Here is a 25,609-nt window from a genome sequence, read left to right as displayed (position 1 = left end):
TCCGGAGGGAGACGTGAATCGCATCGCTCGAACTACCCAACAACATCCCTGGTGGCCGATTACTCTGAGCCCCTCATAAAAGAGGAGACGCTGAAGGAATGACCTGCGGTGGACTAATGGGGCCCCAGTCAACGAACCTTAGAAAGTTTTGCTGCCAATAAACACATGAGCGCAGCCACGTGCCACGTTCCTACATGTTTCCAGAGTGTTGCCGCGTGCGGAGAGCAGGGACACAAACCGGACATACAAGAGGCAAAAAAGTACACGGGGGGGGCCCGCTATCAGCCACGGGGCCCGCTAGGCATCAGCCCGGCGCGTCAAACAGCCAGTCACTAGTAAGCGGAAAACCCCACAAATGATTGCTAGATCCTCAGGTGCACGTAGACAACAAATTGCTTCAAACAATGTGTTTATCATTGAATGAAATGATTTGGCTTTTAAAATGTCAATAACATCCATACAGTATATCTACAGAGAGCGCCCCGTGCGGTATATCTACAGAGAGCGCCCCGTGCGGTATATCTACAGAGGGCGCCCCATGCGGTATATCTACAGAGGGCGCGCCCCATGCGGTATATCTACAGAAATCGCCCCGTGCGGTATATATCTACAGAGAGCGCCCCGTGCGGTATATCTACAGACACCGCCCCGTGCGGTATATCTACAGAGGGCGCCCCATGCGGTATATCTACAGAGGGCGCGCCCCATGCGGTATATCTACAGAAATCGCCCCGTGCGGTATATATCTACAGAGAGCGCCCCATGCGGTATATCTACAGACACCGCCCCGTGCGGTATATCTACAGACAGCGCCCCGTGCGGTATATCTACAGCGACCGCCCCATGCGGTATACCTACAGACATCGCCCCATGCGGTATATTTGTAGAGATCACCCCTGCAGTATATCTACAGAGATCGCCCCATGAGGTATATCTACAGCGAGCGCCCCTGCGCCATGACCGCTCACTGACTCCTGCCCAGAACCTGAAGCCCCCATCCAAACACAAAAATAAGCTATCTGGGATAGGCAAGGCCAGAGCTCTTTACTTTCTCACTGAATAATCGCTTATCTAAGAATACATCAAATGTACATATTCTTGATTTGCAGCTTCATAAGCGCATGTTTCCTCTTTCCTCGTTCACTGCAAACACAACACACTCAAAAATCTTATTATACTAATAAGATAAGGTTCATGAAAGGCCAGAGTTAACGCCTGGCCATCCAGATAGACAAAGCGAAAGCCAGCCCACCAGAAACCACGCGGTACAAAACGTAATCTTTGATTGTAGATGATCGGGTAGATCAGACCTGGGCAAAGCACGGCCCGCGGGCCACATCCGGCCCGCTGAATAGCTCGGACCGGCCCGCAAAGAGTGTCCTGGTGACTCACCAATGAGTCCGGTGTCCCCCCCCGCCCCGGTCACTTACCTTAAACTCCTGTGTTGGAAGCGTTTGTCTCGGGTGCCGGCGCTTTACGCTGGGCGCCGGCATATGACGTCAGACGCCGGCGATCAGCAGTGAAGCGCCGGCACCCGAGACAAACGCCTCACGCTTCCAACACAGGAGTTTAAGGTAAGTGACCGGGGCGGGGGGGGGAGATCCTGAGAAGGGGGGGTTAGGGAGTTAGAGGGGAGATACTGAGAAGGGGGGGTTAGGGAGTTAGAGGGGAGATACTGAGAAGGGGGGTTAGGGAGGGAGGTCTTACTGTGTGTGTGTGTCTTACTGTGTTTGTGTGTGTGTGTCTTACTGTGTGTGTGTGTATCTTACTGTGTCTGTGTGTGTCTCACTGTGTCTGTGTGTGTCTCACTGTGTCTGTGTGTGTCTCACTGTGTCTGTGTGTGTCTTACTGTGTCTGTGTGTGTCTCACTGTGTCTGTGTGTGTCTTACTGTGTCTGTGTGTGTCTCACTGTGTCTGTGTGTGTCTCACTGTGTCTGTGTGTGTCTCACTGTGTCTGTGTGTGTCTTACTGTGTCTGTGTGTGTCTTACTGCGTGTGTCTTACTGTGTTCATAGCTTATTCAGTTATTGTAATAAATATTTTAGCCCATTTTTTAGCTCAAAATATTTTTTCCTTTTTTTTCTCCTCTAAAATCTAGGTGCGTCTTATCAGCAGGTGCGTCTTATAGAGCGAAAAATACGGTATGCACTCCGAAGCCTTGTTCATTTTGTTCACTTCTGTGCTGTGCTAATAGTTATTCAGGCCTTACTTATTCAAGCACCTCTACCAATGACGTAGGCTTGAATAACTTTATTAAACAGAACATAAGTTAACAAAATGGACAAGGCTTCAGAGTTTGTAGTTTGTAGAGGTCTGGCCCTCTAAAACCATTCCAATTTCTCATGTGGCCCCATGGGAAAATTAATTGCCCACCCCTGGGGCAGATGATAGACAGAGCAAGACTATGTGAAAACCAGAAACCGGGGTAGGAAATCCCATAATGAATGCCCTGCGAGGGGAACCACATTTGGGGGACAAAAGCTACACAGGACAGGTTAATAAAGACGAGGGACGCTTTAATCCGAAAAACAAGAGCTCTTCCAACACGAGAATCCCACCCTTCAAGAGACCGACAGGGATGTTTTCATATAAAGTATACTGTCAGATCTGCAACAATGAAGTCAGAGTAACAGTTGCCTGTGGGCTACACGGCAGACCGTCTGCTGACTAATATGCATAACTAACAAGCCGCGTCTGCCTCGTTACCCTTCTTGCACGCGTAGGAAGGGAGCAGGCTGTCATTTGCGGCTTCGCAGAGCATGGCCCGAAACACAAAGTTGAGTTGTCTCTTACTTGCTCAACATCGGTCCTCAAACGCGCTCACCCCTCCAACATCCGCTACGTATATAAGCAGATCGGCGACCGACGTCGCGTTCGTAGCCCAGGCTCTCTACGAACTGCCTGCATGCGGGGGCTCGACGACAAATATTACAATTCCTACCGCAAGAGCTGAAACACACGGACTTCTACCGCCCAAACTAAACGATTGTTAGATTGGCATCCCCGATATGCACGTTTGCTTGGGTTATGTGAGCGTTCGTGCTGATAACGGAGACCAAATCCCCCTTTCACGGTACAGTCTGGGGTTCTGCCCACTGGAGTTAAATGCTGCCCGTTGTGCTCTTGCCTGGAAAGTCTTTACAGTTCACATTATTATTAATTAATACAATTAAACATATACTACAAATCAAATAAATGTCATATCAATTACTTACAAGAGCTTTTCTCTTCTTATGGACGGCACTTTCTAAACTGCTGGTGCTCTCTGCGTGTACAACCTCAGAGAAATCGCCGAGCCCGACATCGTGGCCGTGCTTCGAACCTTCTTTTTTCGAATGTATGCCAAATACATCCGACATCTCTGCATCTCCTTTTTCTCCTTTTAGAAGACGCGCGAGTTCCGCGGACGAGCCACGTTCCGAGGCATCTGCTTTTTCAGTGTCCAGGACGTCGTCGTGGATTCCAAACTGCGTCGGATCGGGCATATCTCCCAAGAGTTTGGTGACTTTCATATTTTTGGCCCCTTCTACTAAGCCTCCTCCAAAAACTGTGCTCCACAGTATCTGAAAGACTCCCCATACTATAGTAAATACAAATTGAAACACCCCAACAAACAGCATCCAGAAAAACGAAAACAACACCTTGACCAGTTCCTTTACGGTCATTTTCTTCACTTTCCGGAACTGCTTGCCGACGTTTTTTAGAGTCCACATTTTCAGGAAGCTGGACGTGTTCTTGTTAAGCGCTGCGCAAGCTAGGATGAAAGCTGAAGAAGACTCAAGAGACTCGGCTTCTTCTTTCTCTTCTCCAACTTCCATCACGTGGTGAGACTCCTCCTCCTCTTCTTCCTCGGGCCGCTCAGCTGCATCAGGCTCAGAGATTTGGGAGGCCAACTGCATCTCAAATATGGTGTCCTCACAGAAGTTAACAAACAATTCCATCTTCTCCTGTTCTCCACCTTCATTGACCACATCAAATATGAACTGTCTCTTGGACTCCTTGACCTGGGGCTTCTCCCACTGCGTCCGGCTCGACTCGCTGATCTCAAAGTAAACTCTTTCTATCCTTTTGGCTCCGCCCATGATCTCAATACGTCCAAGGTACGGAGAGAAGTAACTCAGTACGCTATTTGCGGGATCCAGCAGACACCGGAGTCGGGAATCGTTCGGCATATGTTCCGAGAGGTTAGTCAACAGAACAGCTACGTTGAACCCAATGTCCTTTGCCGGTTCGTGAAACCTATCTACAAATTCAACATAGTTAAACATATCGTTTTCATCCGCCTCGGCACAGGAAAGGAGGAACTCAATTTCGGACTGGGCATATTGCTTCTGGCCCTCCATGGCTTTCTGGAATTCTTTTTTGGATATGATGCCTTTTCCTTCCGGATCGTACTCTTTGAACGCATCGGAGCTTGTTAGATCTTTCAATTTCAAAAACATATCAAAGAACTTCAAGATCATTTCGACATTGCTTGAAGATTCCACAAGAGTGTCTACCATTTGTTTGCCGATGGTCCCATTTACCACATTCCCTGCAAACAAAATGAATTGCATTGAATGACTTTACAGAATTACAATAGAGCTTTCTCAGAATATTGAACCGGTAAACTGTACATTAATATGCAAAATAGATGTAAATACATTTCGTAATATATGGAAATACATTTAGTACTATGCTAATTAGATGGGATTTGATTTGCCTTTCTCAGAAGGGGCAGCTGGTTATACATCCGTAATCTGGAGCTCAGCACTTTATATTCAAATGGCAGAGAAGAAATTAGGTCGTGAGGAATGAGGCTCAAAGGCTGAAGATCTACAGACCGCATAGAGACCTCGGGGAAGAATAACTGCACGGTAAGCTCTCTGGGGATGCGGCTGCATTGATTACCATTTCCCTCGTATTATCCTTTTTGGGGAAGGACCCAGCAGTCTTTATAAGCAATGAGATTTGAAACAAACGTTTCTTTTTGCAATGAAGTGAAATGCCGTATTTGAAGCAATTCCTGAAACAGAATCGCTCGTCTGCCTTTTGGCTAATAGCAACGGGTACATGTGACGCAGGGAAAGCTGAAGCTCAGCATGCTCTTTTGGAGTGCCCTTGTTTGGGCCACTTCACTGCGGGACAGAGAAGAGCACCAACGCACTGACCGGATCCAGTATCAGACATTTACGTGCACATTTGCTGAGTTTCTTTTGGGCAAACATATTTTTGGGAGATTGTACACCGTTTTTCTGCGACATAAGGAAGATATGATGTCACTAAGCCAAATAGGAGTGTGCACGTTACAGAAACCTACCTTCTAGAAGTGACAGGAGCATCACCACCATGTCCTGCAGAAGGTCCAACAGCTCCTTCAGCAGGTCAATTTGGCTGGAATCCTAGAAGATTAGAGATAGTGACAGTATTATTCCGGAAACATCTAGGAAGTTCTTTGTAAATGGAACTGCTTTGGCGGGGCCAATTCTCCTGCCTCTGTCTGAAAGCAACCACAAAGAAAAACCGTAGCCTTTGTGCATACAATTAAATATCATTTCTACCAACGTCTCTGGATCTCGAAAGCATTTTAATATCAGCATATATGTTAGAACACTGTTCCATCGATTGTAATAAATAGGCATATTTAAATAAATACTATGACCTATTTGACTAGGGGCTCCAGCTATAAACAGTTGAGATTCAATGGACCTCGCATTTCAAATCTAATTAATTAACATCGGTTGTCTCTCAAATGTTAGGCAGATTTTGTAATTTCAACATATTTTGACTTGCAAATTACAGCGAAGCAATACTTCCGAGGTCCAAGCCAAAGAATGAACGTGTCCTGTCGTGGGACAGGCTGCCGTGTAAGAAGTAAGCCCACAGGATAAGAGGAACTCGCCAAGCACCTGGCCTGATCTTATCTGAGACCCCTGAGCTCCTGCACATGATTCCCATCACAAGGAGTACAGAGTTAGTAGGGACGGCCATCTAATGCTTGATCCGATCCCTGTCCGACCCACATTTGGCCAAGGGCATATGGACAATATGGATGCGTGCGATCCAAATCTCACAAAGTTCTTATCGCAATGACTTGCATTTTTATAAAAACACGTATTTACAAAGATCTAGTATATACCTCAGCCTCGCATAATGGGCTCGGCTCATTGTCGACCGCAGTAATCGCAGGGTTTTCTGGACAAGAACACCGCTGCGCTGACACAAGAGATATAGACTAGCCCTCCTTATTAAACAAAATAGGCTTCTTCCTAAACAATATCATAACGTAACGAGTTCTATGGGGGAAATCTATTCACAATGCTCGTTCAATTACATTTAATTCGGATTTAGACTGAAACAGCGTAGAATATCATCTACATCATCAATTTCATCCTGTTGAGATTTTCAGCCAGAAAATACCATTAAACATGTATTCTGTCAAAAGCTTTTCTAACTAGAGCTGTACAATTATATACACACACATACATACATATATATATATATATATATATATATATATATAAAAAACACTTTCAAAAAGATGGTCAGCACTCCAGGTCTTTAAATTGACAATTTCATTTTATTCAAAGTCAAGTCGACGTTTCAGTCATTACTGACTTTCATCAGGACACAAAGTCCTGATGAAAGTCAGTAATGACTGAAACGTCGACTTGACTTTGAATAAAATGAAATTGTCAATTTAAAGACCTGGAGTGCTGACCATCTTTTTGAAAGTGTTTTATATGGAAACTGCTGGTTACTAGCACCGGGCTTGGAATATTTGGAACGGTGTGCAATGGACTCTGTGAGTAAATATATATATATATATATATACACACACACCGCAAGTCAGATTAGAGGACCATTAATGTTTCTTCAAAATCTGCAGCTCAAACACTTGGAGTCACTGATACCGATCCCAATTAGCAAGTCCCTCTAAACATTACTATATATTTACAGAAAGTACCCAAGGTGAGGAAACCCGGAAAATCTAGAATCTAACATAGATTGGTTGTTATATTTGATTTGGTTATTTTCCCTCTTTGTATTATGTTACAAGTGGTTTGCATGTAGGAAATTCATGACAAATTAGCGGTAATCATTAATATTCCAATCACGTTGTTTTTTTTATACTATAGAATGCAAACATTGACAGCTTGGCATCTCGTCCATCTTACCCCGTTAGTGGCATTAAGAGTCCAAAGACTGTCTCCAGCTACATTTCATTAAACCACACTACTCATAGGTTTTATGGCCTGCTGGAAAATGATTCTTCATGCTGCTGAATGACTGCCCCCCCCCCCCCCCCCCGGCTGTGAGATTACCCCCTGTATACCTCCTTAGCAATGGGTCTGCACAACAGTCAACTCATTGATTGTTCATTGTAGGGCTGCAACTAACGATTATTTTAATAATCGATTAGTTGGCCGATTATTTTGTCAATTAATCGATTAATCGGATAAAAAAATACATTATTTTAAATTGAAGAAAAATTGCAAGAAAAAACGTACAATTTACACTTTCATCTCTTTATCACAATGGCCTCTCTCTATTCACCTTCTTATTTTACTGACATAATAATAAAAGCTACAAGAACCCAAACACAGTGCTTCTCAAACTAGGTTTTAATACAAAGTTATTAGTAAATATTAATTCATATGTTAACTATTTTTCATATTTAATAAAAACTAAGAAAAAGCCTTGTTTAAATTTTTTTATTTACCAAACTGCCCCCGGTTATGCACATCTGACCCCCAGCTTGCCACTCTGCCCCCATATATGCCTTATACCTCTTATATGCCAGATTCCACTGTGCCCCCTGATATGCCACTGTGCCCCTGATATGCGTTATACTCCTTATATGCCAGTGATATGCAACTGAGCCCCCTGATATACCTTTTACCCCCAGATTTGTTTTATGCCCCCCTGATATGCCTAATATCCATATGCCTTATACCCCCTATATGCCCTAAAAATTCATAATACCCCCCATACACCACTATAACTCACCCATACACCACTCTGGCTCCTCCCCCTCCCATACACCACTCTGGCTCCTCCCCCTCCCATACACCACTCTGGCTCCTCCCCCTCCCATACTCCACTCTGCCTCCTCCCCCCTCCCATACACCACTCTGCCTCCTCCCCTCCCATACATCACTTTGCCTCCTCCCCCTCCCATATACCACTCTGCCTCCTCCCCTCCCATACATCACTTTGGCTCCTCCCCCCTCCCATACTCCACTCTGCCTCCTCCCATACACCACTCTGGCTCCTCCCCCTCCCATACTCCACTCTGGCTCCTCCCATACTCCACTCTGCCTCCTCCCATACATCACGTTGGCTCCTCCCCCTCCCATACATCACTTTGCCTCCTCCCCCCTCCCATACTCCACTCTGCCTCCTGTGAACCTCCGTTGCTGACAAGACACCAGGGAGCCGGGTAGAGAGGCAGAGTGGTGTATTGGAGGGTGGCTCCCATACACCCCTCTGACTCCTCCCCCCCTCCCAAACACCGCTCTGCCTCTCTACCCGGCTCCATTACTGAAGGCACTTTCCCTGCAGCTTCATAGAAGCCACAGTGTAAGTGAAGGGCAGTAACGGAGTCTGTCTGTGCGATGCAGACCCTCACCGGATGACAGAGAGGATGATTCTCTGTCAGCCGGTGGGGGTCTGCATCGCTCAGACAGACTCCGTTACTCACCTTCACTTACACTGAGGCTTCTATGAAGCTGCAGGGAAAGTGTCTGTCAGTAACGGAGCCGGGTAGAGAGGCAGAGCGGTGTATGGGAGGGGTGAGGAGGCAGATGGGAGGGGGGAGAGAGACGGAAGTGAGAGACCGGCCGACGGTGAGGGGAATCCAGGTCCCCTGCAGCGTTGCGGGGGATCTGGATTCCGGTGTTATAATCCGATCTCTGTTTGAGGTCGGATTATATAAGGAGAGGAGTTTTTCAGAGCATTTGCTCTGAAAAAAACCTCTTTTTATAATCGATAAAAATCGATCCGATTAATCGATGATGAAATTCGTTGACAACGATTTTCATTATCGATTATTATCGATTTTATCGATTAGTTGTTTCAGCCCTAGTTCATTGTTTTAAGAAAAATGGAAATATAGCACAAGCGCCCATCAATGGCTCAATGGAATCATGGCTATGAAGAGCCCAGTTAGTCCAGTCAAATTATTATTTATACTCTTAGTGACTGGTTTAGCACAGTATCTCGGTACACAAACACGTGATTGTTTTTTGGGTAAATAGCAATTCACTTACATTTTTAAAAACATACATACAAGCGACGCCTTGGTTACCTGCGAGAGTTTCATTTGCATGTTCGCAAAGACGTGGAGGAAACCGACCACAGCATCCCAAAGTCGACTGTGTGCCAAGCTCTGCTGGTTTCCAATGCACGGGCCCTGCAGGAGCAAAGACCGTTAATACAACGTAATACAACAGAGACACCGGGAACGGGTCATTCATGGGATCTTCAAGTGCTCTCTTCAGCAAAACCCAAAGCAAGTGAAGTAATAAGCACACTGGGTGACTATCCCCACTCGTCTTCTCGATGGTCTATCCCCACTAAGTACAATTATTGTATTACTTTATCCCCACTCGCAGGGGCGTAACTAGACGCCTCAGGGCCCGGGTGCGAGAATCTGTTAAGGCCCCCCCCACCCCCTCACCCCCCCCCCCCCCAAAAAAAAACATGATTTTTACCCAACAATTTTTTTTTCAACTAATTCAACAAATTCAATTTACATATTGAATCATAATCAAAGAAAAAGGGGCGCATGTACAAAGGACATAATCCAGGGGTGTCCAAGTTTTTTCTGCAGTGGGCCACTTTATCAGAATTGTATACGTGGGAGGGCCGCACTCATTTTTCACTGTGACAAAAAATATGGCCTTTAATAAAATATGCAGATTAAAATACAGTAAAATGACACAAAACCTTTACTCTTCCTCTCACTGATTTCTGGGCCTTGAAAGTTTTGCGACTACAAATTCAGGATTCCCTAGATTTATTCTAGGGATGGACTAAAATGAAAATTCTGGACCAAAACATTCAGGGTTCACTTAGCCAAAACCGAAAATGGCCCCCACCTTTAAAAATAATAATAAAAACTCACATGTTTAATAAAAGTAGGTAACACGCAATTGGACAAAATTAGCAATATGACTTGGCATGATAGGAGTGTGATTGCTGTTAGCCTAGGCAACCAGTAAATGCTGGTACCTAGGCATGATGGGACTGTGCTCGCTGTGATTGCTGTTAGCTAGGTTTCAGCATGTACTGGCTGACTTGGCATGATAGGAGTGTGATTGCTAACAGTAGTCACAGTCCCATCATGCCTAGGTTCCAGCACTTCCACATCCATCCAGTAAATGCTGGAACCTAGGCATGATGGGACTCTGATTGCTGTTAGCAATCACATTCCTAGCATGCCAAGTCAGCCAATACACGCTGGTACAGGATATCTGTAAGTGATGTGCAGACCCCATACTGCTGGCAGCATCAATACACAAGGGGGGCAGCTAGCCAGGTTTCAGCATGTACTGGCTGACTTGGCATGATAGGAGTGTGATTGCTAACAGCAATCACAGTCCCATCATGCCTAGGTTCCAGCACTTACACATCCATCCAGTAAATGCTGGAACCTAGGCATTATGGGACTGTGATTGCTGTTAGCAATCACACTCCTATCATGCCAAGTCAGCCAGTACATGCTGGTACAGGGTGGCTGTAAGTGCAGACCCCATACTGCTGGCAGCTGGCCAGGTTTCAGCATGTACTGGCTGACTTGGCATGATAGGAGTGTGATTGCTAACAGCAATCACAGTCCCATCATGCCTAGGTTCCAGCACTTACACATCCATGCTATCACACACACACACACACTCATTTATTCATATAATCATTAATTCACAGATTCATTCCCTCAATCACACACACTCATTCAAACACCCTCCCCACCCCCTTACCTGTACTGCAGCTCCCTCGATGCCGCTCACAGACTTCAGCAGGGGGCGCGGCCTCCCTCTGCCTTCTCTGCTAAAGCACCGAGGAAGTAGGAAGTCACGTGAACTCCGCTTCCTCCGTGCTGTCCAGAAGACCCTCCCACAAGTAAGTAGCAGGGCTTGAGGTGCGGCTCGTGTAAGATCGGTTGCCCTGGCTGCCGATCTTACGCGGGCCGCACCTCGAGGTCTCGCGGGCCGCATGTTGGACGCCCCTGCCTTATTTAAAAAAAAAAACTTAAAAAAGATTTCGGGCGGCCCCTTGGCTTGGGCCCCCCTGCCGCCGGGGCCCGGTCGCAGTCGCGACCCCTGCGACCCCGGTAGATCCGCCACTGGCCACTCGTCTTCTCGATGATCTATCCCCACTAAGTACATACCTTTGCCATAATAAACACAATCATTGTATTACTTTTTCCTCCTTCTGTCGACATCTGCTGTCGAGCTCTGCATATACATTTAACTCAGGATTCCAACAGAATAGTTTGTGTAGACATTTTTTGTTTATTACTGTAATAGAATTGTTATGGGATATTTGTTTTTGAACTCTCACAATACGTTTTAAGACACAAAATCTTTACCGGGATGTTTGAAGGTACCGGCTAATCGCCTTCTGAATCACAGTGTCAATAAAAGGAATAAATAACGAGCGAATCTACAGAAACCCACACCGCGTATTGGCGGCAGCGGCGCCGGCGTATGGAAGGTTATTTCCTTGTGATGTTCTAGGAACAACGGTTAACTTGCAGCCACACAGACACAGCCACAGCCATGGCTGCTACGCGCAGATTGCACACATCAACAAGAGATCCGTCTGAGAATTCCAAGAAAGCGAGTTTCTGGCAGCCGAGCCGACGCTCTGGTGTGTGTGCGCCAGGCCTCCTGGATGCAGATTAAACACAGAGCAGCGGCCCCCAATCACACAGATCTGTACAACCGTTCAACCGTTTCTTAACAAAGATGGTTGGAGATTACTAATTGGGGGGTTTAATCAGATTAGTAATCACAAAGGGATCATTCATGCAGATCCAAGACAATTTGAACGGTATTTAAAGACGGTTAAAATGGTTGATAACTAGAAAAGGTTATTGCTCCCTACTAGGGATGGAACTAACGATTATTTTCATAATCGATTAGTTGGCCGATTTTTTTTTCAATTAATCGATTACTCAGATCAAAAAAAAAAAATTTGTCATTTATTTTAAATTATTTAATAAAGTAACATAGGATGTTAAAAACAAACAGCAGAATATACAAATATTCTTGTTTTTATTTCCCCAACCTGCCCCCCAGTTATGCATATTTGAGCCCAGGCTTGCCACACTGCCCTCCCCACATATGCCTTATATACCCTATATGCCTTATACTCAAAGATGTCACTCCGTCCTCCTCAGGTATGCCGTATACCCCCCCCTGATATGCCATAGTGCCCTCATAGGATTTGCAGACCCGTTCACAGACACAATACTTTTATAAATAAATAAATACAGGGTTAATCTTCACTGCCCCCACGATTTAGATTCCCCTCAGTTTGCCCCCCTTTACCTCTAACTGCACCTTAAGTTAACCTTATTAAATTATTAATTAACCCTCAGTCCTCAGCATTAAATTAATCCTGAAGAGAAGACCCCATTAACCACAACTGCCCCTAAATTAACCCTGAAGACCCCATCAACCACAACTGCCCCTAAATTAACCCATTAACTATAACTGCCCCTAAATTAACCCTAAACACCCCATTAACCACAACTGCCCCTAAGTTAACCCTAAACCCCCCATTAACTATAACTGCCCCTAAATTAACCCCCACCTCCCCTAATTTTCCGCAGCCCAAATATTAATTTTAGACACACAGTTACATGAGTGTCACAGCCATGGCGATGCTAAGGAAATGGGCGGAGCCAATCGGCCGTTTGGCTCCGCCCCTTTCTTCCGCCCTGTCCCTCCCTGCAGTCACTGCCGATTGGCGATTGCAGGGAGGGACTGGAAAAAGGAAGTGGGCGGGCCAATCGGCAGTGACTGCAGGGAGGAACTGTAAGTAGCAACTGCTGCTGTGACTCCAGTGAGTCACACTAACGGATTATAACACGAGGGGTATTTTTCAGAGCATTTGCTCTGGAAAAAACCCTCATTTTATAATCGATAAAAATCGATTCAACTAATCGATAATGGCATATCGATTATCATCGATTTTATCCATTAGTTGTTGCAGCCCTACTCCCTACTGCGAAACATTCGCATTAATGATGAGCAGATCTCAATGTGCCGATCTAGCAAATGAAAATACTGCTGCCCTCCCGCGATGAACATCCAGCCAGTTTCAGGGGATCCTCTCACCTTTCTAAGCCTGGAAGAGACGGGCGGCAGGACAGCTGCATTTTAAACGCCTTGACTTTGCCATACGTTGGAATGGTCCCACCCCAGTGAGCTTCCGCTGAGCAAAGAGCTTGGCCGATCCTGTATAATGTATAGCCTTCATAATGTACCTCAGCCAACTGGCGGCCAGGTGTAAGATAATGTTTGTATCATATAATATGACCAAATTTGACTTTATGTCCATTGCATTTGTCCCGATCTCGGATCTGAGGGCTCTGACTACTTGGGAGAGCTTTAGTTGTGATGAAGGCTAAAGTTAGGAAGGCCGAGGCTCAGGTAATAACTACATTTATTCCTGAACATGAACTAGAATGTACCAGAACACACCGTGAAGACCCAGTGAATGTCCCGTTTCAGTGTTAATTCCATTCAAAAAAGATCTTTCATGACATCAGCCCAATAAGCACACCACAGCATATCCTCGGTTCCGATTACACAGCGCTTCAAATGCTCTAAGCATTAAATCGTAAGCCGAGAATCCTAAGATGTACGTTCTTTAACAACATTAAACATGCCCTTAATACCATATTTGCTCGATTACAAGACGACCCTGATTATAAGATGACCCCCCCAAAATCTAAATATTAATTTAGTAAAAAAACAATAATCCTGAATATAAGACTACCCTATAGGAAAAATAAAGTTTTACTAGTAAATATTCATTCAATTATTTTTTCATATTTAATAAAAGCTATGATTGAGAAAAAAATATATTTTTTTTAGTTCCTTTTATTTGCCAACCTGCCCCCCCAGTTATGCACATCTGCCCCCAGGGTTGCCACTCTGCCCCCAGAAATGCCTTATACCCCCTATTTGCCAGTCTGCCCCATGATGTGCCTTTTCACCCTCTATATGGCACTCTGCCTCCAGAAATGTCTTATACCCTCCTATATGCCACTGTGCCCCATGATATGCCTTTTAACCCCCTATATGCCAGAGTGGCATATAGGGGGTTAAAAGGCATTTCGGGAGGTATATATAACTGCTAACAGCAATCACACTCCTATCAAGCCAAGGCAGCCAGTACATGCTGGAACCTGGGGATGATAGGAGTCTGAGTACAGCCTCCCTATGCCATGCTACCACCACCACCCCCCTTACACATCCATGCTATCACACACTCATTCACAAACATTTAAATACTCATTCATTCCATTTATCACACATACTTCACACATTAATCACAAAAACCCTCCCCTCACTCGAAGACTTCTGCAGGGGCCCGGCTGTGCGAGCAACTTCTCTGGCCCACGCCCCCAGAGGAAGGAGGGGGGAGGCAGAGTTATGTGACACTCTTCTAGCTTCCTGTTCTCCTGCCGCCGGTAGAAGAGAAGCTGCTCGCGACCAAAGCACCGGTAAGCAGCCTGGCCCCAGCAGAGGTCTGATTAGAAGACGACCTCGATTATAAGACGAGGGGGTATTTTTCTGAGCATTTGCTCTGAAAAATACCCCTCGTCTTATAATCGAGCAAATACGGTAATATCCACATATTGCCCGGCTGCACCAGCTACTGTCTACTCTCTGCTCTGGCAACCACCGTTCTATGAGGTTTATCAGGCAACAGGTACCACTTTACAAAAACATTGTTTCATCAACACCCCCCCCCCCCCTTACACACAGTGGTCAACTCCAATCTTACAACAACCCAGGGTACCCTGTATTACCAGCTCACACATCATGTATTTCTACAAAACCACTACTAACACTCCGAGTCCTGCAATTGTTACTAAAACCAGAATAATGCTATCTGGATTTTCTTACCTGAATATATTCTGTAAGTGAATTGAATATTTGTTTGGTCACAGCCAGGGATTTGGAGAAGTTGTGTTGTCCCGATTCATCGATCACGTCTTTCCCGGAGTAATACCAGTAAAAGTCACTGATAGATTCCTGAAGAGAAAGTGCAGCAGGTTACATCGGGCACATCACTTCCTGTTGAGGCAAACACTTTCCACCACCAGTAACATCAACTGAAGCCTAAATGGCTCACTGAATCGAGTAAGTGCTCTCCAGAACACAATGTACAGTTTCATGCAATTTCACCAATCGGTGAACCAGTGTCTCTGAAATCATACATCTTATGATTTGTTTAGAACATTGTTTGGCAGTATATACCAGGTTTTAGCGAGATTTCCACTGGGGCCAAACTGGTCATCTTGCAAACCATGTGAAGGCCCAGCGGCCAGGTGGTGGATGGCATCGGTCTCTCACCTTTACCGCGGAGGATCCGGCTCCTTAGCGCGAGAGCGAAACGGTGTGGTGCGCGGCGCCATTAATCTAACACACAGCCGCACGTACATGGCTTTTCAGCGGCCGCTCATTTCATTTTTAAGTTTGGTCCTGCTGGCCGGTCCCAGGGTCGCTTTTAAAAGGTGCATGAAACACACATATCTCAGGCCTTGAACTTTTCTAACTTATGGCTTTTAAAGATTAATAAAAAGAGACCAAGTGCATGGAAACTACCGATCAACAAAAAAGATAATGATTGCCAGTAACAAAATACCAATCCTACCAATGGCCGGAATCGAAAAATAAGAGTCTTCATGTTCTACGGATGAATAAAAAGTTCTCCCAGGTAACTGATACCACAAAGCTCTCAGTCGCTTAAACTCCCTCGCACCAATTATTGGTTTCATAATATGAAATCCATCTCCAAATACTTCCCCTCTGCAAAATGCAAGAAAAGAATCTCTAAATCAGACACTTGTTTCTTGTTTACTGTAACAAACAATGTCACATTTCTGATGCTAAACAGCAGCAGATGGAAAATATCCCCATGCATTATACAGGGAATCAGATTCCTATTGTATGAGCCGAGGCCAAACCACAATAAACCTGTCGATGAAACATGCCAAATCAGTGAAGAGTTAGGGAAGGTTCCGCTCCTTGTTCAAATACATTTTGGGGGGTTTTGCGCCGCCGTTACTTCTTTCCACTTCATTATCTTTACTGTAGAGAGTTTCCTAGCTTGGGTGAAACCGTGAGAATGCTCAGCATTCAGAATGCAAGCTGTGAAAACCGGTACAAAAATGTAGTTGTCTGATAGAAATGCCAATCTTCAATCAAGAGGCATACTTGGGGACTTGCTGGCTGAGATGTCCCCAATACTCGTAAGTGCCAGTCCAAACCTTTGTGGACAGACTGGCACGTCGAGGAGACAGTCCCAAACACCTGCTCCAGAAATTCGACCATATAGCTTTGCGTGTGTTGGATCTATTCTCCCTTGTTTCCCGATACAGACACCCAAGCATGTTCTATGATTCTAGACGGAAGAATGTGCTGGAGTTGTTAGCTGGTGTGGGTTAAGCACAAGCGCTATATGACAAACTGTATCTAGGCATGTAACGGTTTTTTTTTACATTACCTGAAGGCGAAGAAGATAATCCACCGTGCTAATGATGATGTTAACTGTGGTTGTGTTGCCCATCTGAGTTCGGAGAAAATTCTGAAAGTCTGAGAGAACATCATTAACATATTATTAAACAGGCATCAAACCAGTCTCATCTCTCTCATTATTCGTCTAAGACAGATGTGATGACCTTATCCTGAATAAATGTCTCATAGTATTCCTCATCTCTTTTAAAAAATATTTTGGTATATACTGTATATTCATCATAAGAATAATGCAGAATAAGGGAGTGACAGCACTAAGGAGTCCATGGGTAGAGGGTGTGTGGAGGCTCCGGGGAGGCCAGGTTTACCGAGCTGCTATTGGGGAGAAGCGGATAAAGAAAGAAGACAGAAGAATGGGAAGAAGCAAGAGGAGAAAAGGGGCTGTGGAAAAGGAGACAGGTACACGGCACAGGCTTTCGCACAAATCTATTGACTGTTCCTAATTCATAACGAAAGACAAAGCATTGAGAAACATACACAAAAGTCTCGGTACTAGTTTAGAGAAGAAGATGTTTGCGCCTGCTTGACACCAGCTTGCACTCCCGCACTCTGGGAAGAGTCAGGTCTGGTGCTGTGATTAATCTGATGCTGCATCGCAAGGACTTCGGGTCACATTGATGCACAAACGCACGACATGATAAACTCTCATTACGATAATCACATCTGAGCGACACAAAGACAAAGCATTGGTGGGACAAACAGTGGCTTTTTGTTTTAGAACAGAAAATGCTACAGAGTTCTCTGGTACTCTACAAAGCGTAATGTAATAGGCAAGCCATGTCCACAATATCTATGCAATCGTTTATCCTCAACGGGGTAAAAAAAAAATAATCAATTACGCTTGGAAAACAAGCCAGGGAAGGAATGCAAGCATATGCACTTCTTACCATTGTTATGACCTTCACACAGAAGCTGAAGGAACCTGAAGAGGTCTCGTGTGAACTCATCATTCTGTAGAACCTTCTCCCCTGGAACAAACATTTGTTTGGACATCATTAGCAATCATGTTTAAACGCTCTTGTTCGATGGATGTTGAGATCTTGCTCTATGTTCCTTAGATTCCAGAAGCTGAAGCCTCTACCACAAATTACAATTTCAAACATCACTGCACCATTATTATCATTACGGCGCAGGCAAATGTGACTGGAAAACACAAATGTAGAGGATCAGAACGGAAACATTGATTTTACTGCTGTTGTCCGCAGCCATTTTTCTGTCTCCTTTGTCTGTAATTTAATCGGCCGCAAGGATGGTATTATGTATAGTAAGGAAAATAGAATACGAAGGGAAAACAAATGAAAGGAAAGAATATTTAGTGACATTTAATAGCTAATTAATGTCTACAGCGCCATGCTAACCACATTAAACATTCTCAACCGCTTTACAGAGTGAAACAGCATGGCGCCTGCAGCGTGACATCAAACTTGTATCATATGGTTGAAACGAAACCTAATTCTAGAAGAATCTAAAAGCAAAAATATCACTTACCCCTTTCCCGGACAATGACTTCACAGCGAACAAGGCAGAAAGAGAGAGAGAGATGGAGAAATGGTGAGTAAAATGATGGTTAATCCATAAAAGTCAAGTGCTAAAAATAACAATTTACTTTACGTACTACAACTGTCTACGCTCCGTACTTTCTGCTTTCCAGTTAGCGTTATTGTTTTATAAATATTTGCTTAAAAAAGTGACAGGCTATTTTAACTCAAGTAGGCGATGTCGTTTGTCTTCTCCTGCTCGCAAGGCTGCCAGAATGAGCTTCCACCACAGAAACAAATGATAAACATTAAAAGCGGTCACTGATCCCAGTGCCCAACATACATAGAACGTTTCCTAATGTATATGCATCGATTATGTTTACTAAAACATGGAATTTAGAGAAACGCACAACAACGGACCATGGCATCCACGATGCAAAGACAGGATTGCTTCCTAATCCCAGAAATATGTTACTCGTAGGACAGATGGTGTTGCTTTTGAAGAATAAAATTGATGGATTAAGACATGGGTATATTTTTAGCATTAAAGTTAATTTGAAAGCCATCAAACTCGCTCTCCAAATGACCGTTTAATGACTTCATCAAGTGACGCATGTGCCCGTTTGTCACAGCGTAAGAAGACGGCCTCACGCTTCAATAACCGCTCCTCGCTTGTTACCCGCAGGCTGAACACATTAGACTCTACCCAGAAGAACATTCAAACAGTTTAGATTAGAGAATCTTTGTCAATAATCTCAAGGGGCATTTATCATGGCTGCTCTTCAAGAAGGACCGGCGTTTACTCTCCTACGCGGATACTCACGAGTGCCTTCCTCTGTTACCATCCCAAGGCCTTCGGCTTTGTTCTGTCTTTCAAATGCATTCAAATCAAGGACGCTGTGAATTAAAAAAGATTGACCTTCAGAATCCGAGCATGCCCCTTCCCAAGTAGGCTTTGTGCCGTTTATGAAGACTCTCGTGGAGAGCCTGGGTTTGGTGTACACGCTCAAAATAAAAGGGGGGTAAGAACGAGAGCACGGGACTGGGCTCTATGTCAAGACCGCATCATGCTTTTTGCAGATATGTGCCGACGCTTGTGTTTTCAGCAGAAATATTTGTTCTTTTGTGTAACTGGAGACATTAGAGCGCCAGCTAGTGTCAGGACATTGTTGCCCTTACGCTCTCACCTGCACGACTGCATCAGTCCCGACAAGCTCTGGAAAAACCCAGCATCCTTTTTCTCCTTGAGGTAATCTAACATTTTCTGTAGAATAAAAAGTATATTAACTATTAGAGGTTCTTTTTGTCTCTAATGGTGAACAAAGTGAGAACTTTAGGATTTGACCCAGCGCAGGCCACAGCACTTCGATTATATTACAGTTTATCCTTTAATGCACAAAAGCTACGAAGGCCATTTACACCGCCCCAGATTCTTGAGTAAATAAGGTTAGGATAACATTTTCCGATTGTATGCTTTGACTACAGGTAAAGTTACGAAAACAGACCAATCGCGATAGACTGAATTATGTTCTTAAACCTATAACGATGGCATGCAATGAGCTTCATGTTAATATCCATGGAAAAGCTTTCGTAATGGATGTGTGGCTCCCCATGGATGTAGGGTATTTTATTGAGAAATTAGAGGGGAAATTAGGGGCTGATATAGTCTGTTCTTCACATCAATAGCCAACAATTACCTTGGCCCAAAATGGCTCTGAGAGGGAAGATCGCTACGCCTGTGTCACGATAGATTCCCGCAGGAGTTACCGTGGAAACCCTTGGATTCGGTGCCCTTCTGCGGTAACTCCTAGAGAAATCATCACAACGCCCGCAGCACAAAGGGCCGCGGAGGCTCTACACAGAAACACGGTTGTTTCAGGTGGAACTCCCATGGAGAACATTTTTCTACAGAAAACCAAATAACATGTTAAATGTTATTTTCTTTAATATTTACTTTGTTATGATAAATGAGGAAAGCCTCTCCCTGGGGATTTATGGACATGCCACCCGGGACGTCGTTCACTGAGCACGCATCCCAAACAGAGTTTCAGAACAGAATTCTTTGCACAGTAACCAAAGCATCCTTCGTTCCTATGATAACCGTACCTGCTGCACGACAGTATTACCGCCGTTGAGAACAGCAATTCCAAGTTTAAGGGTTTCCACCACCATGTCGCTCATTTCACCTGAATGAAAAAAGACATTTAAATAGTAACAACGGTCAAATACCCATGGCGATGCATATAGTCTCAGCAGAAGGGAAGTAGGCCGACCGAATCATCTGTTCCCAGATACCCTCTCGGTTACGTTGGTAATGATGGTGAGGGCGTACAGTTTGCCTGGGTATGATAGTTGATAAGGCACACATGTATGTTTTTCCTACAGATCACCAAGGAAAGGGACACTGCCAGAGATAATCGTGGAAGTTCATGGAATTAAGATAAAGCAGGGGAAAAGGCCACGGTGTGAGAGAAGGTTAAGAGGATGGAATATGGTTTAAGGGGAGAAATCAATGGAAAAGAGGACATGGAGGATCTATGACTTGCATTAGGAAAAACGTGGCCAGCAAGTTGTATGTTATCTCTCGGCCGGTAGACACGAGGTGAGTCGGCAGCACATATTTCTACTCGATGTTACCTTTACTTGCGCTGATCATCTGTAAGACCATCTCAGCAGCTCCTCTCTCGTGCAGACGAGCTTGCTGGTACAACGTCTTCTGTTTTTCCATTTCTTTTTCCTAAAGGTATAAAGTAACGTGAAAAACGCTATGCATTTCTAACATGCCCGGCAATCGGAATCTAGCGGCGGCGGCGGCAGCAGCAGTTCTCAAAGCCGCAGAAAAGCTTCACGTGTCGCATTTTGGGTCCAGTCTGTCGGTAGCTGCGGCGGATAAGGAACGGCCAATTACTGTAATTACCCTGAACAGTTCTAGGGATGCTGCCAAATTCGTTCAGAAGGCCACAAGCCACGCAGCACACGGGTACATCATGAATAAAAGGATTCTTACTTCAAACGTTTTCTCTTTTTCTTCGTCATCCTCTTCATTTTGACAGCTCTGTGATACAGACAGAAGAACGGTAAAGGTTACAGTCTGATGAAGTGTAATTTCAAGCTGATGTCTCCATGATACACGGAAACCATGTGAGGGAAGGTGCAGGGGGGTCTCACATAGATGTCATTTTATTAATAGAACTACTAGCTAACAATCTCTCCAACAGACACATTCACTATCTTTAAATGCAACGGGCTCTGCAAATTAGGAACTCAAGGATTGGGTTGGGTTTTCCGACATTAAATTTAGTTCTATTTAAGAATCCTTCCGAATGAGGGGGGGTTGGTTTCCTAATGATTATGTAAGGGAAGTTCATTAGACTAGTTAAAGCGCGGTACTCGATTTCAGACGAATCACTGGTATCACGCAGAAGAGCCAGCTGAAGGACGGATGCGGTCCTGGCATTTCTTTCCCCTCGCAGAGTTTGGTGGATTTTGGGAACACTGGTATAAAGTGGTTTCTTGCGGCTCCTTTAAGTCGCCCTCCCCCGGATCGTATATCTCAGATATGCCCTCTCTGCCGGACGTCAGAAAAGCTCTTGATGTATTTGAACGCTCCTATCTCTTTAGAATCAACCCACACATCTGAAAGCTTCGACGGTATAAAGCCGAAACCTCTCTCGGCCAGCATTGTCCGCGCAATTGTTCCGGCAAAACACTCTCTCAGACGCCTGTTTTGTCTGGCAGAGCAGGCACTGTGCCGGCTGAAAGATAAGGGACCGTTTCCTTTGTCGATCAGAATAAATCACGAAAATAACAATCCCTGGAGTAAACACACTCTGGCCACAAAACATTACAAGCTGGGATAATCTAAGCTTAAAGCAGTTTATCTGTAGATAGAGCGCTCACGTGTAATCCAATCAAATGTAGACAAGCTCCAAAAAACAGGCAGCCTCTTCATCGAGTTTTGGTTTGAAAGCACGTTATTCGACAAATGCTCAATGCGGAGAGATGCTTATCAAATAAAAGAGCGGCGCGGCCTTCCGTGACACTTTCATGCGGTTCCTATACTGATCGGCGTGGTCCACGGTCAACGAGTCCACTATAATCCTGTAGCTACTAATCTTACATGAATAATCGCTACGAGACCTCTTGAGAAAATATTTTGTGTTTTCCAGATACGGTACATACTTTGGGTGCGATGGCACACGGGACAGAAATGAGAAAGCAGCTACATGACCAGTGAATTATTAAGAGTATAAATCTATCTACACACACAAGTAGAAAACATCTGTACCCAAGAGAACAAACTTTTTAAACATATCTAACTATATTGCTTGTTACAATTGGTTGCGACACGTGGGAGACATAGCGCTGACTACAATCAAGGCACGCTGGCATTTAGGGATTTCGGCGTCATTTTGTTCGTTACCCCCCCAAACAAGAGACTCAAGAAGCTTAGAGTAGGAAACATGGAGGATTTTATTGTACTGTTTAACGGGTTTCCCGCTGAGTGGTGTTTGGTGCCGGGCTGCCATTAGAAATCCTGGGGCCCAGTACAAATGTCCCAACCTCCACCTCCTCCCACTAGCCCACCCCACGTATAGAAAAGAGCCGCCAGGCCCCATTCCCCTGGAAAATTGCCAATGGGCCCCAAAGTCTCAAACGGTACCCCCAGGCACCGCACACGCTCCATATGCGCTTGACTACAACTAAACAGCGATTAGCTTGCGGCACTTTGAAAGGACCTTTTAGAAGCCGCATAAAAACAGCTTCTCTTTGGACTGCGCAAAGCTGTACATTGGCTCCAAATACGCTGCCCTGCGACAAAAAATATATTATGAGCTTTTTATAGCGCTTAGCAAATACCTCTGTGTGTGGAACGTTGTGGGCACACAGTAAAGTCATATAATTCGATAAACGCGCCAAGTGATATTTGCACGGCAGCCCCAATAATGTGAGCGCATTGCGTTTTATCTGCTCACATTGGGAGCAGCCGGATGGTGAGTACGCCGGGTGGGCAGGCACGGCTAGGGGACAGATTTGCCCAGTGTTCAGTGAGCTGTGCCCTCTAATTGCCCGCACAGCCTAAAGTATAGACACCCTCGCAGGAAGGTTGTAAAAGCAAATGCCAGGTTTTACTGTCTAGCCTCCCTGTTATTCCTCCCCTCCAGGGCCTTCTTCCAGATGAGGACGCCGGTTGTAACGAGCCTTCAGAGCAGTGTCTGGCTGCATCCACCGACAGCGTGCTCAGGGCTCACAATAGCTCACAAGAACAGAAACGGCAGCTGCCACGTCTCATAGGTATTGTCTTCAAGGCAACGGCGCGGTGCGGCCCCATACGATCCCCGCATGCGTGTGATGTGCATCGTTACACGCTGCCGCGTGAGCAAACACCGAGGCCGTCTCTTCTGGTGAAGCACTGTGGGATTTGTCGTTATCTTTTCATCGCATTTTCGAGGTGATGAACCTTTTTCATCATCTAACGCTACGCAATGCAAGTCTCGTACTTGGCTTATAAACTCTAAATTACCAACACACATCAGGGACCTGCCGTATACAGCTGGTCAGGAGAAGTGCAGTCGCCGAGATTAGCTTCCAAATCTTATTTATCATAAATCTAATTCATTAGGTCAGCGACGCAGCCCCCAGGAGTAACAACATAACACCGGTATTTATTACTATTATTATACCTTATTTACAAAGCGCCGACAGATTACGCAGCGCTGTACAAAGAAGAAAATGTTACAGATAACGACAAGTACAATCCAGCAATTGACATCCAGATACAGGAGGAATGGAGGGCGCTTTTCCCGCAGGAGCTTACGATCTAGGTGGATAACGGGTGACAAACAGGAGGCGAGGACTGCGTGGTAGTGAATCATGTTACGATGTTAATGCAGGGCGAGACAAGAGGGGTAAGTGGGTGAGAGAGAGGTCTTGATGTTTATGTCAGTGGTAGGCTTCCCTGAAGAGAGAGGTTTTTAGGGAGCGTTTGAAAGAGGGTAGAGTCGGACAGCACGGGTGATGAGTGAAGACCCGAGGAGCAGGTCATTATTGGATCTCAGAGGGCCGGCTGAGGTATATTTGCTGATGAGGGAGGATTGGTAGAGGGGAGCGGCGTTAGCAAGAGCTTTGTAGGATAGAGTGAGTATTTTGAATTTAATTCTGCTATGGAATTAGGAGCCAGTGGAGGGACTCGCAGAGAGGTGCGGCAGATGCAGAGCGTCGGGTGAAATAGATTAGTCTGGCAGAGGCATCGAGGACAGACCGGAGGGGGGATAGTCGCGAGAGCGGGAGGCCGGTAAGTAGATTGTTGCAGTAGTCTAGACGGGAGATTACGAGGGAGTGGATTAGTTGTTTTGCGTTGCTGGAAGTCAGAAAAGGACGGATTTTGGAAATGTTGCGTAGTTGGTTGCGGCGGGATTCAGAGAGTGAGTCTAGGGTCACTCCGAGGCAGCAGACGTGTGGTGAAGGAGAGATAGTGGTACCGTCGACAGTAATAGAAAGGTCAGAGAGGGGAAGAGTTGGAGGGATTAGAAGGAGCTCATCCAGGAAGACATTCCAGATCTGAGAGAGGACAGACGCAGAGAGATTGGGGCTGGAGAGATAGATTTGTGTGTCGCTTTCCAAGCGAGGAAGTATAGATGGAGAATAGTAGAGGACCCAGGACAGAACCCAGAAGCACTCCAACAGACAGAGGCACTGAGGAGGAGGAGGAGGAGGAGGAGTCGCCAGCAAAAGACAGAGAAGGATCTGTTGGAAAGATAGGAGTTGATCCAGGAGAGAGCAGTGTCTCGGAGACATAGAGAGCTGAGAGTATGTAGGAGGAAGGGGCGGTCGAAAGTGTCGAAAGCAGCAGAGAGATCAAGTAAGCTTAGGAGAGAGTACTGGCCATTGTTTCTAGCAGATAGAAGGTCATTTGTGACCTTGGTGAGAGCAGTTTCAGTCGAGCGCTGTGGGCGCAAACCAGACCGCAGGGGGGGTCAAGCAGGGAATTGTGACGGATTTAGGTATGATGGCATGGGGTCGGGAGCGCCTGTAGTGAGGTGTGAGGAAGACAGTAGAGTGTGAGGTAGGGGGGGAAGAAGCGGAGAGAGGTAGAGGGGTTGATCGTGGAAGGAGAAGGAACGTGGAGACCGTGCACAGGAATGTTGTTGCGGATGGATTGTGTTAGGGCTGCAACTAACGATTATTTTCATAATCGATTAGTTGGCCGATTATTTTTCGATTAATCGGATAAAAAAATGAATGTACATTTTTCATTTACTTAAAATAATTTAATAAACAAATGATGTTAAATACAAACGCAGAATAAAATAATAACTGATAAAATGCATTTCTTGTCTTTATTTCCCAACCAGCCCCCCAATTTATGCAC

General features: G+C 45.2%; 1 protein-coding gene across 1 annotated transcript in view; it reads right to left on the bottom strand.

Annotated features, from left to right (window-relative positions):
* LOC149284634 (ryanodine receptor 3-like) overlaps positions 1 to 25,609 on the bottom strand; it is a 147,394-nt gene that overhangs the window by 20,226 nt on the left and 101,559 nt on the right. Inside the window, 12 exon segments of the mRNA XM_089496281.1 lie at positions 3,215 to 4,533; positions 5,299 to 5,380; positions 9,289 to 9,393; positions 15,128 to 15,256; positions 16,731 to 16,819; positions 17,647 to 17,727; positions 18,248 to 18,265; positions 19,061 to 19,134; positions 19,425 to 19,501; positions 20,344 to 20,423; positions 20,875 to 20,974; positions 21,245 to 21,292. Coding sequence (XP_089352407.1) covers positions 3,215 to 4,533; positions 5,299 to 5,380; positions 9,289 to 9,393; positions 15,128 to 15,256; positions 16,731 to 16,819; positions 17,647 to 17,727; positions 18,248 to 18,265; positions 19,061 to 19,134; positions 19,425 to 19,501; positions 20,344 to 20,423; positions 20,875 to 20,974; positions 21,245 to 21,292 — 2,202 coding nt within the window.

This window comes from Sceloporus occidentalis, unplaced genomic scaffold (genome assembly GCF_023333645.1).
Source record: "Sceloporus occidentalis isolate IW3139 unplaced genomic scaffold, rSceOcc1.0.p SCAF_89, whole genome shotgun sequence".
Lineage (NCBI taxonomy): Eukaryota > Metazoa > Chordata > Lepidosauria > Squamata > Phrynosomatidae > Sceloporus > Sceloporus occidentalis.
The sequence above is the reverse complement of the archived record's forward strand: the minus strand, read 5'-3'. Positions and strand labels throughout refer to the sequence as shown.